This window comes from Apostichopus japonicus, chromosome 8, assembly GCF_037975245.1.
Source record: "Apostichopus japonicus isolate 1M-3 chromosome 8, ASM3797524v1, whole genome shotgun sequence".
Classification (NCBI taxonomy): domain Eukaryota; kingdom Metazoa; phylum Echinodermata; class Holothuroidea; order Aspidochirotida; family Stichopodidae; genus Apostichopus; species Apostichopus japonicus.
The window spans coordinates 42,560,994-42,577,749 of record NC_092568.1 but is presented as its reverse complement, the minus strand read 5'-3'; the positions used below and the strand labels follow the sequence as shown (position 1 = coordinate 42,577,749).

The 16,756-nt window shown below is 36.9% G+C and overlaps 1 protein-coding gene across 5 annotated transcripts in view; it reads left to right on the top strand.

Annotated features, from left to right (window-relative positions):
• The first annotated feature begins 160 nt into the window (after positions 1-160).
• The window catches only part of LOC139972097 (uncharacterized), a 32,094-nt gene continuing 15,498 nt past the window's right edge, over positions 161-16,756 (top strand). The window contains exons 1-8 of one of the 5 annotated variants that reach the window (XM_071979029.1): positions 161-395; positions 2,303-2,403; positions 3,296-3,776; positions 4,426-4,574; positions 4,779-5,061; positions 5,673-5,799; positions 12,067-12,323; positions 13,581-13,712. In XM_071979029.1, the coding sequence (XP_071835130.1) occupies positions 2,304-2,403; positions 3,296-3,776; positions 4,426-4,574; positions 4,779-5,061; positions 5,673-5,799; positions 12,067-12,323; positions 13,581-13,712 (1,529 nt within the window). In that variant the 5' untranslated portion in view covers positions 161-395; position 2,303. Of the gene's footprint in view, positions 508-617; positions 761-2,302; positions 2,404-3,262; positions 3,777-4,425; positions 4,575-4,778; positions 5,062-5,672; positions 5,800-12,066; positions 12,324-13,580; positions 13,713-16,756 lie in introns of those variants that run through there. The other 4 variants (XM_071979025.1, XM_071979030.1, XM_071979026.1 and 1 more) reach the window with 4 other exon arrangements.

Sequence of the window (16,756 nt, the reverse complement as noted above, 5' to 3'; positions counted from 1 at the left end):
GCAATTGTGAAGCTTTGGCAATAGGGGGTAGCGCCATCAATACGTAAAAGTGCTTTTGTCTCCCTGACTCCTGAGCTCCACCGAACATAAGTTTCGAGTTTTTAGCATTATTATGTTTTTTTAATATCTTCTTTAGTTCAAAAATGTATTATGCTGGTCAAAATTTAGTAGGCGAGATTTTGGTTGATAATTATATTGAAGTTATTAAGTTTCTACCAAATGTTGTAAGTTCATTTGCAAAAATCGGACTGGAAGACAATTTACTTGCCTTATACCTTGTACAGTAGCTTTGCAATTGTTTACAAGATAGACATCCAAAAGTAAACAGCTGACTGAACTTTGAACAAGATTTCAGATAATTAATCCTTCAGACTTAATTGCTTCTGATAAATCAAGTGAGTAATACTACCCATAGCCTTAACGAATTAATTGAGTTGCTTTATACGTATTTCTTATAGATAAACGACAACGAATAACAGGGGCTCTGTTCCCGTTTTATAGTGTATGGTATGTATTGCACGAAATAGTTTCCTCATCATTCATTGTTTACAGAGTAATAAATGAGCAACAGGCTTAAATAGTTAGAGTTTCGTATGACTGCAGTGTATAAGAATTTGTTTTACGTGGTCAGATTTTACAGTTCACAGCAACTCAACTTGAACATTTAATGAGCTGTCATTTTTGTTTTCCTCTTTTCAAACTTTGATTGGAATGTCAAGAAATGTAATCAAAATATCCTTTCTTGTATTTGTTGCATAATGTGGGTATTTCTTCCTGATTTGCTGAGTTTTTAAAAGAGAAATCATATATAATATGTATACTAGTGCTGATAGTCGTAATCGATTAATTGCCAGTAGTCACAATTTACACTCTTGAAGTTCGATTAATCGCGCTCAAAACCTAAGTTGCGATAACTTGACTACAAACTAGCACTACACACGAACTGCTTTTAAATAATGGCCTAACCTATCAAAACAACACTAAAGCAGTTTGTCAGCAAATATTGCAAAAGTACAGGTTCTTACAAGGCTACACTAGCACTGTGCAATGTTTAAATTCGGCAAGCACCTGCTCCGGTCAGATTCATGCGTTTACTTGTCAGTAATACGCTTGTTCTGCAGTGCAACATTTAGTCCTAGCAGTGTTTTATCTTTGCGAATAATCGCAAATTCGATAGTTATAAATCTTTTACGATTGCCAAAGTATTTGTCATTTCTTCATATATGTTTACAATTACAATACTTCATTACTGGCCTGGATCACATTTATCAGATGTCTGATCAGTGTAGTTTAATTCCAATGTGCCTGCTTTCACGCTAGGCTAGAGTCTAGCCTAGAACGTTAAATGTCCTTATACAGAAAACTCTTGCATACTAATCATTACACCACTACAAGGTGTTACATTGTTTGCACTTTTGCTCTTATTATTGCTAGTAGAACTTTGTAGTAGCCTCGTTGATTCATTCAAAAGTTTTGATTTACTATGAACGATTTTAAAATTTGGTTGGTAGATGTTTTAACCTGATTTAGACACCACATGTTAAGACACAAAAGAACAAATAAAAACAGTGCACCATGGAAAAGATTTGTTTTTACTGTATTTCTGCAATGTACTAATGACAGTTGACGTCATAACTGTAAACGAGTAATCGCAGTAAGTAAACACTGTTCTAAAATATTATTACTTTGCTTTCCTTTGCCTTGGCCTTTTATACTATACTCTTGTAAGAAATGAAAAAGTTCAAAAGTCTTGAAAAATGATTTCCTGTCTCTTGAATCTCAGCAAAAAATCATTTTGCAAATGGACAACAAATCAGTCATTCTTAAATAGTTGCAAGTCAACAATTTTCTGAAAATTTTTGATAAATCATTTACTCAGAAGTTACCATGTTTTTGAAAAACTGATCAAATACAATTTACTAATTTCAACATTCTGTTTTGGAAATTAATGATGTTTCAGAGCAGAAGTAGGCATATTGACATATTGTGCATTTTGATAGAATGTGTAAAAATCTTTGCAATTTTGGTTATTCATGGAAATATTAACCTTGTTTTATTAAGTATATTTGAGTACCAGATGCAATAAAATAAAATTTGTAAATGATCAATTGAAGAGAGACAGGTGGATGGAGTGATGTGGTGAAAGCGAAACAATTGAAAGTTGATTATGTTAGCGTTTGTGGGATTACTGTTCTTGATTCAACAGATAGAGGCAAGGTGAATCGCAACTAACCAGCACTGCACAGTTCTAATATGTACATTATCTCAAATGATTTTATGTGTCCCTTCTTGATCTTTCCAGAATGTCTCTCTTTAGTGGAATGAAAATCAAGCAAAAGGAGGCAAACAAGGCAAAGGAGGATCAACCATCGGTATCAGAAAATCTTCAGGATCTAAACTGTGGTAAGACAGTTTAGGTTCTTATGAGTGGGCTGGCAGTGACGGATGGGAGGTTTTCCTTAGAAGAGATATATGCATTATCTGCCTCATTTTTACAGGTTCTAATTGATGTTTCAAACAACTTTACCCAATGACTTCCCACATGAATGTTGATCATGAGTTGCACAGAATCAATGAATAAAAGAATGGGTTTAGCACAGACTCATCGAATAAAGGAACATTAGGATTAGCACAGACTCTATAAATAAAGGAATATTAGGGATTAGCACAGAATCAATTAATAAAGGAATATTAGGATTAGCACAGACTCAATGAATAAAGGAATATTAGGATTAGCACAGACTCAATAAATAAAGGAATATTAGGGATTAGCACAGAATCAATGAATAAAGGAATATTAGGATTAGCACAGACTCAATGAATAAAGGAATATTAGGATTAGCACAGACTCAATAAATAAAGGAATATTAGGGATTAGCACAGAATCAATGAATAAAGGAATATTAGGATTAGCACAGACTCAATGAATAAAGGAAGATTAGGATTAGCACAGACTCTATAAATAAAGGAATATTAGGGATTAGCACAGACTCAATAAATAAAGGAATATTAGGATTAGCACAGACTCAATGAATAAAGGAATATTAGGATTAGCACAGACTCAATGAATAAAGGAATATTAGGATTAGCACAGACTCAATTAATAAAGGAATATTAGGGATTAGCACAGAATCAATGAATAAAGGAACATTAGGATTAGCACAGACTCAATGAATAAAGGAATATTGTGATTAGCACTGATCATTTCCGGTTACTGTGTCATTGTCTACATTCAATTGGATTAGCCTTTATTTCATTTCAGAACCAACCAATTTGAGTCAAATTTCTGTTGCAGCACAAACACAAGGAATTTCATCACAATTTGATTTCATCTTAGCTGACAATATGGGACAAAATTTGACTAATCAAGCAGCCTTTACAACTGAGGATCAACTTACACGTGATCCTGGGAAGTCTGATTCAAGAGATGAAACCAAAGGATATTTAAGTTCTACGACTGGAAAACTGACCAATTCAATGATTGGTCAGGGTAATGCATTGGTAGACAAAATCAAAAGAAGCTTACACATTGACCCATTGGATGAAGACTGCTCATCCTCCATCTCCTTCAACAAAGATGGAGAAGAAATTAAGATGGAAAATTCGACAAGCTTTGGAGAGATTGATGTTCCATCTCTGAGAATTTCTTGTACAGAAGATGATAATCCATTACTGGTGGACATGGACAGTGAGCTTCAGCACAACTTGGAGTACTCTGCTGAAGAGAAATTCCAGATCTTACAACAAGGACACAGAACCAGATTGAAACACATCAGGTATTGTCCAGTTATGTGACAGATTACCAGTTATTGCACTTTGGTATCTTCTCTGCAATTAAATTTAGATATATAGAAGGTCTTATTTTGGTTCATTGAAAATTAATTCATTATTCTTTGCATCCATCGGAACCTATGCAGTCAAGTTGATGTATGTGTGTATATCCTGTTTGTATGTGACGCCCTAGCTTGTAAACACAGTATCTCAATAAGAAAATATGTGATTGATGTCATATGTGGTATATATGTTGGTCAAGGTCAGTAGATGATCCCTATTGGTTTCAGTGGGAAATGCATATTAATGAGTGGGTGGGGCTGAACATGAAACTTTTAAATTGTCAATACCTCATTTAGTTCATGGTGGAAGGGGCTTAATAGGAAATCTTCAAACCAGATTGTAAACACTATATCTCAACAAAATGTGTGTATATATATATATATATATATATATATATATATATATATATATAGAGCAGCTGATTAGTTTGCTACTTTACCTTCAAATCTTCAAATAATGTTGTGACTTAAAGGATGACTCTAGGGCAAATGTACTATTTTTGTAGTTTATAGAGTAAGAAAGAAAAAGAGTTGTGGTAATTTCTACAACTTTGCAAGATAATTACATTAAATATCCATGCTTTCTTGTAAGTGAGAAGAAGGAGCTATTAAGGAATGAAGTGTTGAAGATCACAGCTGGACGTATAGGTAGCATCTTGTCCATCACAAGTAAACAGAAGAAACTGCAGGAATTACAGACAGAACAGGTACAAGCTGTGGAAACAGAGGACTATGAAAAAGGTGAATTTGTAACAAAATGTTTTCAAAATTGAAGATAAGGCCAGGTTTGGTTGCAAACAAATTAAAAATATTGAATACTCTTTCAAAGATATATTTCTAATTTAATGGTAAATTGTGTTTACCTATGCAAATTGAGTCACAGTGGTACTAGGTAGGAATATTCAGACACTAAATCTTTCATTTACTATTCTTTTTTGTTCTTAGCTGAGAGCTTGGCGATGCAGTGTACTGCATTAGAATCTGAGCTCAACATACTACCAGACATGTCTTTGAACACTCATTTTATCATGGAGGAACTCCTCAAATCAGCATTGGAATTACAGGAGAGAGAGCAAGCCACTCAGGAGAAACTTATCAAGGAAACAAAAAGAGTACACAAGGAAGTGTCTGCTTTGGCAACAAGATTTGAAGAGCATCTATTGGATACTGAAGTCAAAGATAAGAAGAAAGTAGAAAAACTTAGATTGGAAATGGAGAACGAAGAAAGGTAACTTACTGCTTACTTGATGTTCCTGAAATATATTGAGTTATCCAGGACAAATTACAGAGAAACTTTTAATGCAGAATGTCACTTTTTACAGAAACCTATTGAACAAAAGTCCAAAATGCAGGCCTCAGTGAAGACAACCTACAAGTTCTTAATCTTAACATGCAGATGTGTTTTTTTTTACTTGAATATAGTATATAGTATATATATACTATATATATAGTCTATATATATATAGATATATTTATAGACTATATATATAAAATATGGACTATATATATATATATAGACTACTATAGACTATAAATGCGGACACCCTAACCACTAGGCTATGGACGCTGATTGTATGTCCAAAGGTTCGAAACCCATAAGGAAGGTCGTAATTCCACTGTAGGAGTATATATATATATATATATATATATATATATATATATATAATTTCATTTGAGAACCCAGCAATGTGGTAAGTTCTTTTTTACCCTTAGCCTCCCCCACCCACATATTTCACAAGTTTATTATTTCATTGAAGTTAAATATTAAAACCATTAAGAATAAAGAACTTGACTGTTTGCTTGAAGTTACCTATTCAATCTCTTCGTCTGCTCCAACAGTCATTTTAAAGAAGATGTGAAGAAATTCAAGGAACAGGAAGCAGATCTTCAAGAAAGAATTTCAGAAAAATCTCAGGATCATGAAAAGAGGAAGTCAGAGTTAGAGACCAAGAGAGGCATAATACAGGTCAGAATCTACTATTTAGTGTTAATAAAGACTAAAGTTGATTGTTTAGTAAGTCTACATGTGCCAAGTTATCTACACCCTGAATCATGGATGATTAAAAAATTCAGATAAGTAGATGGTGCCAGTCATTAAATTAAAAGGCTTAATGTAGAAACATAATGAATGTAAATCCTCTGTCAGCTTTCATTGCAAATGCCTCAGTAAGTTCCAAAAAGTTTGAGAACTTTTATCTCAATCCAAAGAGTGATTAGCACCTTTTCTTTCTTCAAAAAAATTCCCTTGAAGTTAAGTGTGAATTTGAGGCTGACAGGCAATATAACTTATTCAATAGGGTTCATTTGCAATGTTGTATTATATTAACATTTATAACTTTCATGATCACTACAGGAAAACCAGGCAAAAGCCAGCAGGGTATTACTTATGTGTTATTGTTGCTCCTTTGAAGTGTACTGTTTCCATACATTACCTTACAAGGATAGGGTTGTAGTTTACACTAATCCTAGCAAATCACAAGAGCCTGTTCTGATGGCATTCTATGGCCCTACCAAGACAGAGAGAGTGTTGCTCCTATAGAAAGCAGCCAGCATCTGTGGCCCCTCAAAGAGAGAAATTGATGATAGAATTGTTGCTCCTATAGAAGGCAGTGAGCATTTATGGCCTTTCAAAGACAGATATGTTGATAGAATATGTTGCTCCTCTAGAAAGCAGAGAGCATCTATGGCCCTACCAAGACAGATATGTTGATGGAGAGTGTTGCTCCTATTGAAAGCAGCGAGCATCTATAGAGCGCTTCAAAGAGAGATTGTTGATAGAATATGTTGCTCCTATCAAAAGCAGTGAGCATCTATGGCCCTAACAATACAGATATGATGATAGAGAGTGTGCACTCCTATAGAAAGCAGCCAGCATCTATAGAGCCCTTCAAAGAGAGATTGTTGATAGAATATGTTGCTCCTATCAAAAGCAGTGAGCATCTATTACCCTACAAAGACAGATATGTTGATAGAGAGTGTTGCTCCTATAGAAAGCAGGGAGCATCTTTGGCCCCTCAAGGGAGAGATTGTTTGTAGAGAGTGTTGCTCCTATCAAAAGCAGTGAGCACCTATGGCCCTACCAAGACAGATATGATGATAGAGAGTGTGCACTCCTATAGAAAACAGCCAGCATCTATGGCCCTACAAAGACAGATATGTCGATATAGAGTGTTGCTCCTATATAAAGCAGCCAGCATTTATGGCCCTTCAAAGACAGATATGTTGATAGAATTTGTTGCTCCTCTAAAAAGCAGAGAGCATCTATGGCCAAACAAAGACAGATATGTTGATGGAGAGTGTTGCTCCTATTGAAAGCAGCAAGCATCTATGGCCCTTCAAAGACAGATATGTTGATAGAGAGTGTTGCTCCTATAGAAAACAGCAAGCATCTATAGAGCCCTTCAAAGAGAGATTGTTGATAGAATATGTTGCTCCTATCAAAAGCAGTGAGCATCTATGGCCCTGACAAGACAGATATGATGATAGAGAGTGTGCACTCCTATAGAAAGCAGCCAGCATCTATAGAGCCCTTCAAAGAGAGATTGTTGATAGAATATGTTGCTCCTATCAAAAGCAGTGAGCATCTATTACCCTACAAAGACAGATATGTTGATAGAGAGTGTTGCTCCTATAGAAAGCAGGGAGCATCTTTGGCCCCTCAAGGGAGAGATTGTTTGTAGAGAGTGTTGCTCCTATCAAAACCAGTGAGCACCTATGGCCCTACCAAGACAGATATGTTGATGGAGAGTGTTGCTCATATTGAAAGCAGCGAGCATCTATGGTCCTTCAAAGACAGATATGTTGATAGAAAGTGTTGCTCCTATAGAAAACAGCAAGCATCTATAGAGCCCTTCAAAGAGAGATTGTTGATAGAATATGTTGCTCCTATCAAAAGCAGGGAGCATCTATGGCCCTAACAAGACAGATATGATGATATAGAGTGTGCACTCCTATAGAAAGCAGCCAGCATCTATAGAACCCTTCAAAGAGAGATTGTTGATAGAATATGTTGCTCCTATCAAAAGCAGTGAGCATCTATTACCCTACAAAGACAGATATGTTGATAGAGAGTGTTGCTCCTATAGAAAGCAGGGAGCATCTTTGGCCCCTCAAGGGAGAGATTGTTTGTAGAGAGTGTTGCTCCTATCAAAACCAGTGAGCACCTATGGCCCTACCAAGACAGATATGTTGATGGAGAGTGTTGCTCCTATTGAAAGCAGCGAGCATCTATGGTCCTTCAAAGACAGATATGTTGATAGAGAGTGTTGCTCCTATAGAAAACAGCAAGCATCTATAGAGCCCTTCAAAGAGAGATTGTTGATAGAATATGTTGCTCCTATCAAAAGCAGGGAGCATCTATGGCCCTAACAAGACAGATATGATGATATAGAGTGTGCACTCCTATAGAAAGCAGCCAGCATCTATAGAGCCCTTCAAAGAGAGATTGTTGATAGAATATGTTGCTCCTATCAAAAGCAGTGAGCATCTATTACCCTACAAAGACAGATATGTTGATAGAGAGTGTTGCTCCTATAGAAAGCAGGGAGCATCTTTGGCCCCTCAAGGGAGAGATTGTTTGTAGAGAGTGTTGCTCCTATCAAAAGCAGTGAGCACCTATGGCCCTACCAAGACAGATATGTTGATGCAGAGTGTTGCTCCTATTGAAAGCAGCGAGCATCTATGGTCCTTCAAAGACAGATATGTTGATAGAAAGTGTTGCTCCTATAGAAAACAGCAAGCATCTATAGAGCCCTTGAAAGAGAGACTGTTGTTAGAATATGTTGCTCCTATCAAAAGAAGTGAGCATCTATGGCCCTAACAAGACAGATATGATGATAGAGAGTGTGCACTCCTATAGAAAGCAGCCAGCATCTATAGAGCCCTTCAAAGAGAGATTGTTGATAGAATATGTTGCTCCTATCAAAAGCAGTGAGCATCTATTACCCTACAAAGACAGATATGTTGATAGAGAGTGTTGCTCCTATAGTAAGCAGGGAGCATCTTTGGCCCCTCAAGGGAGAGATTGTTTGTAGAGAGTGTTGCTCCTATCAAAAGCAGTGAGCACCTATGGCCCTACCAAGACAGATATGATGATAGAGAGTGTGCACTCCTATAGAAAACAGCCAGCATCTATGGCCCTACAAAGACAGATATGTCGATATAGAGTGTTGCTCCTATAGAAAGCAGCCAGCATTTATGGCCCTTCAAAGACAGATATGTTGATAGAATTTGTTGCTCCTCTAGAAAGCAGAGAGCATCTATGGCCAAACAAAGACAGATATGTTGAAAGAGAGTGTTGCTCCTCTAGAAAGCAGCGAGCATCAATGGCCCTTCAAAGAGAGATTGTTGATAGAGAGTGTTGCTCAAATATAAAACAGCAAGCATCTATGGCCCTTCAAAGACAGATATGTTGATATAGAGTGTTGCTCCTATATAAAGCAGCCAGCATCTATGGCCCTTCAAAGACAGATATGTTGATAGAATTTGTTGCTCCTCTAAAAAGCAGAGAGCATCTATGGCCAAACAAAGACAGATATGTTGAAAGAGAGTGTTGCTCCTCTAGAAAGCAGCGAGCATCAATGGCCTTTCAAAGACAGATATGTTGATAGAATATGTTGCTCCTCTAGAAAGCAGAGAGCATCTATGGCCAAACAAAGACAGATATGTTGAAAGAGAGTGTTGCTCCTCTAGAAAGCAGCGAGCATCAATGGCCCTTCAAAGAGAGATTGTTGATAGAGAGTGTTGCTCAAATATAAAGCAGCAAGCATCTATGGCCCTTCAAAGACAGATATGTTGATATAGAGTGTTGCTCCTATATAAAGCAGCCAGCATTTATGGCCCTTCAAAGACAGATATGTTGATAGAATTTGTTGCTCCTCTAAAAAGCAGAGATCATCTATGGCCAAACAAAGACAGATATGTTGAAAGAGAGTGTTGCTCCTCTAGAAAACAGCAAGCATCTATAGAGCCCTTCAAAGAGAGATTGTTGATAGAATATGTTGCTCCTATCAAAAGCAGGGAGCATCTATGGCCCTAACAAGACAGATATCATGATATAGAGTGTGCACTCCTATAGAAAGCAGCCAGCATCTATAGAGCCCTTCAAAGAGAGATTGTTGATAGAATATGTTGCTCCTATCAAAAGCAGGGAGCATCTATTACCCTACAAAGACAGATATGTTGATAGAGAGTGTTGCTCCTATAGAAAGCAGGGAGCATCTTTGGCCCCTCAAGGGAGAGATTGTTTGTAGAGAGTGTTGCTCCTATCAAAAGCAGTGAGCACCTATGGCCCTACCAAGACAGATATGTTGATGGAGAGTGTTGCTCCTATTGAAAGCAGCGAGCATCTATGGTCCTTCAAAGACAGATATGTTGATAGAGAGTGTTGCTCCTATAGAAAACAGCAAGCATCTATAGAGCCCTTCAAAGAGAGATTGTTGATAGAATATGTTGCTCCTATCAAAAGCAGGGAGCATCTATGGCCCTAACAAGACAGATATCATGATATAGAGTGTGCACTCCTATAGAAAGCAGCCAGCATCTATAGAGCCCTTCAAAGAGAGATTGTTGATAGAATATGTTGCTCCTATCAAAAGCAGGGAGCATCTATTACCCTACAAAGACAGATATGTTGATAGAGAGTGTTGCTCCTATAGAAAGCAGGGAGCATCTTTGGCCCCTCAAGGGAGAGATTGTTTGTAGAGAGAGTGTTGCTCCTATCAAAAGCAGAGAGCACCTATGGCCCTACCAAGACAGATATGTTGATGGAGAGTGTTGCTCCTATTGAAAGCAGCGAGCATCTATGGTCCTTCAAAGACAGATATGTTGATAGAAAGTGTTGCTCCTATAGAAAACAGCAAGCATCTATAGAGCCCTTGAAAGAGAGATTGTTGATAGAATATGTTGCTCCTATCAAAAGAAGTGAGCATCTATGGCCCTAACAAGACAGATATGATGATAGAGAGTGTGCACTCCTATAGAAAGCAGCCAGCATCTATAGAGCCCTTCAAAGAGAGATTGTTGATAGAATATGTTGCTCCTATCAAAAGCAGTGAGCATCTATTACCCTACAAAGACAGATATGTTGATAGAGAGTGTTGCTCCTATAGTAAGCAGGGAGCATCTTTGGCCCCTCAAGGGAGAGATTGTTTGTAGAGAGTGTTGCTCCTATCAAAAGCAGTGAGCACCTATGGCCCTACCAAGACAGATATGATGATAGAGAGTGTGCACTCCTATAGAAAACAGCCAGCATCTATGGCCCTACAAAGGCAGATATGTCGATATAGAGTGTTGCTCCTATATAAAGCAGCCAGCATTTATGGCCCTTCAAAGACAGATATGTTGATAGAATTTGTTGCTCCTCAAAAAAGCAGAGAGCATCTATGGCCAAACAAAGACAGATATTTTGAAAGAGAGTGTTGCTCCCCTAGAAAGCAGCGAGCATCAATGGCCCTTCAAAGAGAGATTGTTGATAGAGAGTGTTGCTCAAATATAAAGCAGCAAGCATCTATGGCCCTTCAAAGACAGATATGTTGATATAGAGTGTTGCTCCTATATAAAGCAGCCAGCATTTATGGCCCTTCAAAGACAGATATGTTGATAGAATTTGTTGCTCCTCTAAAAAGCAGAGAGCATCTATGGCCAAACAAAGACAGATATGTTGAAAGAGAGTGTTGCTCCTCTAGAAAGCAGCGAGCATCAGTGGCCTTTCAAAGACAGATATGTTGATAGAATATGTTGCTCCTCTAGAAAGCAGAGAGCATCTATGGCCAAACAAAGACAGATATGTTGAAAGAGAGTGTTGCTCCTCTAGAAAGCAGAGAGCATCAATGGCCCTTCAAAGACAGATATGTTGATTATGTTGCTCCTATAGAAAGCAGGGAGCAGATGAAGTGTGTTATTCTTGGAGAAAGCTTTGAGGTATATGTGATCCTTTAAGGGGTTTATAATCATAGCTAGAGGAATAGTTCTATGGAAGTTTGCTGCATTACGTATTCTATAGCAGTCTAACATTCTTCAAACCGAACCTACTTTCTACTGTGATTCCATAGTGCCATGTCTTCATTTTTGACTAAGTAGTTGATGCACACATAAAACTATATCTACTTTAATATTTGTGAATATTATCATTCTTTACTTCCATTATACAACAAACAGTGTATTTACTAGTCATATCCCTTACACAATACTTTGATTAAATTGAATTAGTTGTGATATTTCTGGTATTTTGCAGACAGAAATCAAAGAGATGGAGGAGAAACTGACAAACCTTCGACAAACAGAAGCAGAGCTCACTGCATCAATAATTCAGGAGGATGAAGAGATTGTAGGAATTGTTGGATCGTATCAATTAGAGGTGCAGGCATTGGAGATTGAACGACAAAACAACCAATTAAAAGATGGGAAGCTACAAGAAATGATACAGAAAGTCATGAATTTACAGGAAAAACGAAAGCAGGAACTTGAACTGTACAGGAAGGAGAAGGAAAGGTCATTATTTTATCTGCCCGTGGTTCATGTTGGTTGTTTCAATTCTAGCTGTTCTTGTTTCTCCTTAAGTACAACAGCCTCATTATTATATCTGCCTGCGGTTCATGTTGGTTGTGTCAATCCTAGCTGTTCTTGTTTGTCCTTCAGTCCAACAGCCTCATTATTATATCTGCCTGCAGTTCATGTTGGTTGTGTCAATCCTAGCTGGTCTTGTTTGTCCTTAAGTCCAACAGCCCTATTATTATATCTGCCTGCGGTTCATGTTGGTTGTGTCAATCCTAGCTGTTCTTGTTTGTTGTTAATTCCAACAGCCTCATTATTATATCTGCCTGCGGTTCATGTTGGTTGTGTCAATCCTAACTGGTCTTGTTTGCCCTTAATTCCAACAGCCTCATTATTATATCTGCCTGCGGTTCATGTTGGTTGTGTCAATCCTAGCTGTTCTTGTTTGTTGTTAATTCCAACAGCCTCATTATTATATCTGCCTGTGGTTCATGTTGGTTGTATCAATCCTAGCTGGTCTTGTTTGTCCTTCAGTCCAACAGCCTCATTATTATATCTGCCTGCGGTTCATGTTGGTTGTGTCAATCCTAGCTGTTCTTGTTTGTCCTTAAGTACAACAGCCTCATTTTAATATCTTCTTGTGGTTCATGTCGGTTGTGTTAAACCTAGTTGGTCCCTTTTGTCCTTAAGTACAACCGCCTCATTTTTATATCTGCTTATGGTTCATGTTGGTTATGTCAATCCTAACTGGTCTTGTTTGTCCTTAATGCCAACAGCCTCATTATTATATCTGCCTGTGGTTCATGTTGGTTGTGTCAATCCTAACTGGTCTTGTTTGTCCTTAAGTACAATAGCCTCATTATTTCAAGGCTTGTTCAAGAATTTGACATTTGATGCATAAAATGTATTTGGTTTAAATGTTAACTACTTTATTTTATTTTTTATTTTTTTTTACATTAAAAGTTACTTTTTTGTTGATTTAGTATTGTTTTCATTGTTGTTTTGAGTTTTCCATGCAATGTAATTTCTAAAGACTTTCAACTTCCTACATTATTATTATTATGGTTCGTTATATAGCGCAAATACTATAAAATATATATTTTCATATGCGCTTTACATGATGAAGAATAAAATTACTATGAGTTTATCTTTTTGAGAGTATCTTGTACTCGTTCCTGAAGTGAGATTTACGGAAAGTTCTTACAAAGCTTATAACATAACTTGAAATCAAACAGCACTCTTTTTCTTCCTTAGGCATGAAAAATTAAAAGCGAAGATAGAAAAGATACTTGAAACTGATGAGAAACTCCACGATGAGATGGTTTTAGTAGATACCTGGACCATTCAGAGTCCTCCGTCCTTCCATCCGACTAAAGAGCTCTCTCAGTAAGATGTTATTAACTCCTTATTTTGTTTGAATGGTAGTAAAAGCAATTAATTAGTGAAATGCATCTGTTCACTGGATGATAAGACTGTGTCCTACGTTCCCATCACTGAGCCACTGGTGTGGAAGGAAAATAATAATCATTTCTGCTAATTCTGTTACTCTTTCAGAGTTCTACCACACACAAACTTAAATATAATTTTGAATCTGTAATTTGAATATGTTGTCATAGTTATCAATATTTTTCTCAATATATTGGACACAGATGACCGTGTTACACAGCAATGATTTAGTATTAAAAGATAACTGCTATGAACATAGTCAGCCATGTTGATGAGATATGAAGAGATATGATGAGATATGATGAGATATATCATGAAGATTATTTACTCAAAGAGAGATATCTCAAGATTAACTCTTATGTGCTTGGATAGGCTAGTTTGTAGATCTATATCAGTGGTGCTCCCTTGTTGATGAGATATGATGAGATATATCATGGAGATTATTTGCTCTAAGAGAGATATCTCAAGATTAACTCTTATGTGCTTGCATAGGCTAGTTGTTGATCTATATCAGTGCTGCTCCCTTGTTGATGAGATATATCATGGAGATTATTTACTCTAAGAGAGATATCTCAAGATTAACTCTTATGTGCTTGGATAGGCTAGTTTGTAGATCTATATCAGTGCTGCTCCCTTGTTGATGAGATATGATGAGATATATCATGGAGATTATTTACTCTAAGAGAGATATCTCAAGATTAACTCTTATGTGCTTGGATAGGCAAGTTGTAGATCTATATCAGTGCTGCTCCCTTGTTAATGAGATATGATGAGATATATCATGAAGATTATTTACTCAAAGAGAGATATCTCAAGATTAACTCTTATGTGCTTGGATAGGCTAGTTTGTAGATCTATATCAGTGCTGCTCCCTTGTTGATGAGATATATGATGAGATATATCATGGAGATTATTTGCTCTAAGAGAGATATCTCAAGACTAACTCTTATGTGCTTGGATAGGCTAATTGTTGATCTATATCAGTGCTGCTCCCTTGTTGATGAGATATATCATGGAGATTATTTACTCTAAGAGAGATATCTCAAGATTAACTCTTATGTGCTTGGATAGGCTAGTTTGTAGATCTATATCAGTGCTGCTCCCTTGTTGATGAGATATGATGAGATATATCATGGAGATTATTTACTCTAAGAGAGATATCTCAAGATTAACTCTTATGTACTTGGATAGGCTAGTTTGTAGATCTATATCAGTGCTGCTCCCTTGTTGATGAGATATGATGAGATATATCATGGAGATTATTTACTCTAAGAGAGATATCTCAAGATTAACTCTTATGTGCTTGGATAGGCTAGTTGTAGATCTATATCAGTGCTGCTCCCTTGTTGATGAGATATGATGAGATATATCATGGAGATTATTTGCTCTAAGAGAGATATCTCAAGATTAACTCTTATGTGCTTTGATAGGCTAGTTGTAGATCTATATCAGTGCTGCTCCCTTGTGAATGAGATATGATGAGATATATCATGGAGATTATTTGCTCTAAGAGAGATATCTCAAGATTAACTCTTATGTGCTTGGATAGGCTAGTTGTAGATCTATACCAGTGCTGCTCCCTTGTTGATGAGATATGATGAGATATATCATGGAGATTATTTACTCTAAGAGAGATATCTCAAGATTAACTCTTATGTGCTTGGATAGGCTAGTTGTAGATCTATATCAGTGCTGCTCCCTAGTTGTTTTTAGGCAGGATTTTCATTCCTTTAAGATATATTCCTTATCTTTGATCTTAATGTGGAGTCTGACTTTATCAATTCTAACCTTTGATTCTTTGTTGTCATGACACAGAATTAGCAATATTTATAATGATTTAAGGGAAACGATTGTGTTATTTCAATTAGCATTCATTTTAGGCTTATGGACAAAACTTTTAGATTTTGTGGGCAAAACCAATTACCACAGAATATAATTTGAGTTTTTATGGTTTACTTCATGGGAACATTTTGATATCTATCATCCCAGTAGTGTCCCAGAAAGTGAGCATTACAACAGTGCATCAGGCTTGACCTGTTGATATATGAAAGATATCTCACACCCCAGTATGATCAGTGTGTGTATTACAAACAGTGCATCAGGCTAGACCTGTTGATGTATGAAAGATATCTCACATCCCAGTATGATGAGAGTGTGCATTACAAACAGTGCATCAGGCTAGACCTGTTGATGTATGAAAGATATCTCACATCCCAGTATGATGAGAGTGTGCATTACAAACAGTGCATCAGGCTAGACCTGTTGATATATGAAAGATATCTCACATCCCAGTATGATGAGAGTGTGCATTACAAACAGTGCATCAGGCTAGACCTGTTGATGTATGATAGATATCTCACATCCCAGTTTGATGAGAGTGTGCATTACAAACAGTGCATCAGGCTAGACAATTTGATATATGAAAGATATCTCACATCCCAGTTTGATGAGAGTGTGCATTACAAACAGTGCATCAGGCTAGACCTGTTGATATATGAAAGATATCTCACATCGCAGTATGATGAGAGTGTGCATTACAAACAGTGCATCAGGCTAGACCTGTTGATATATGAAAGATATCTCACATCCCAGTATGATGAGAGTGTGCATTACAAACAGTGCATCAGGCTAGACCTGTTGATGTATGAAAGATATCTCACATCCCAGTATGATGAGAGTGTGTGTATTACAAACAGTGCATCAGGCTTGACCTGTTGATATATGAAAGATATCTCACATCCCAGTATGATGAGAGTGTGCATTACAAACAGTGCATCAGGCTAGACCTGTTGATATATGAAAGATATCTCACACCCCAGTATGATGAGTGTGTGTATTACAAACAGTGTATCAGGCTAGACCTGTTGATATATGAAAGATCTCACATCCCAGTATGATGAGAGTGTGCATTACAAACAGTGCATCAGGCTAGACCTGTTGATATATGAAAGATATCTCACATCCCAGTATGATGAGAGTGTGCA